Source organism: Meleagris gallopavo, unplaced genomic scaffold (assembly GCF_000146605.3).
Source record: "Meleagris gallopavo isolate NT-WF06-2002-E0010 breed Aviagen turkey brand Nicholas breeding stock unplaced genomic scaffold, Turkey_5.1 ChrUn_random_7180001952330, whole genome shotgun sequence".
Lineage (NCBI taxonomy): Eukaryota > Metazoa > Chordata > Aves > Galliformes > Phasianidae > Meleagris > Meleagris gallopavo.
Window position 1 is genome coordinate 1 of NW_011213440.1, and position 466 is coordinate 466.

Genomic DNA, 466 nt, shown 5'->3' on the forward strand with positions numbered 1-466 from the left:
GTACCTTAACTTCGGCCAGCTTGGTGCCGCGGGCGCAGTCCCACACCGACATCATGTGTTCGTTGGAGTCGTCCACCACGCAGAGGTACGAGCCCTGATCCTGGGGAAGGGGGGGGATGGACAGAGGGACGGAGGCATAGAAGGACGGAGGGACGCCGACGGACGGACGGACGGACGGAGGGAAGGACTCACGGCGCAGGAGAAGGCGAGGGAACCCACGCCGCGCTCGAAGCTGCCCAAGCCGATCTGCTGCAGCGTCTGCAGCGTGGCCGAATCCCAAATGTGCACCACGGGCTGCAGGGGCTGCAGAGGTGAGAATGTAGGGGGGGTGGGGTGGGGGTCACCCCAAGGCTCCCGGGGGGGGTGGGGGGAGGTAAGGTTAAAGGGTGTCGTTGTCGTCCCCCCCCACCCGTCCAATCCCCGTACTTTGCCATCCTTGTCGACGCCGGCCGCCTGCCCCGTGGCG

General features: G+C 67.0%; 1 protein-coding gene across 1 annotated transcript; it reads right to left on the reverse strand.

Moving 5' to 3' along the window:
- Positions 1–4: 4 nt before the first annotated feature.
- On the reverse strand, positions 5–462 carry LOC116217783 (echinoderm microtubule-associated protein-like 3; the record flags this gene model as incomplete). Its single annotated transcript, XM_031557728.1, has 3 exons — positions 5–100; positions 193–303; positions 427–462. Coding segments are annotated over 3 exons (243 nt in total), but the record flags the coding sequence as incomplete, so codon positions are not given.
- Between the last annotated feature and the right edge of the window lie 4 nt (positions 463–466).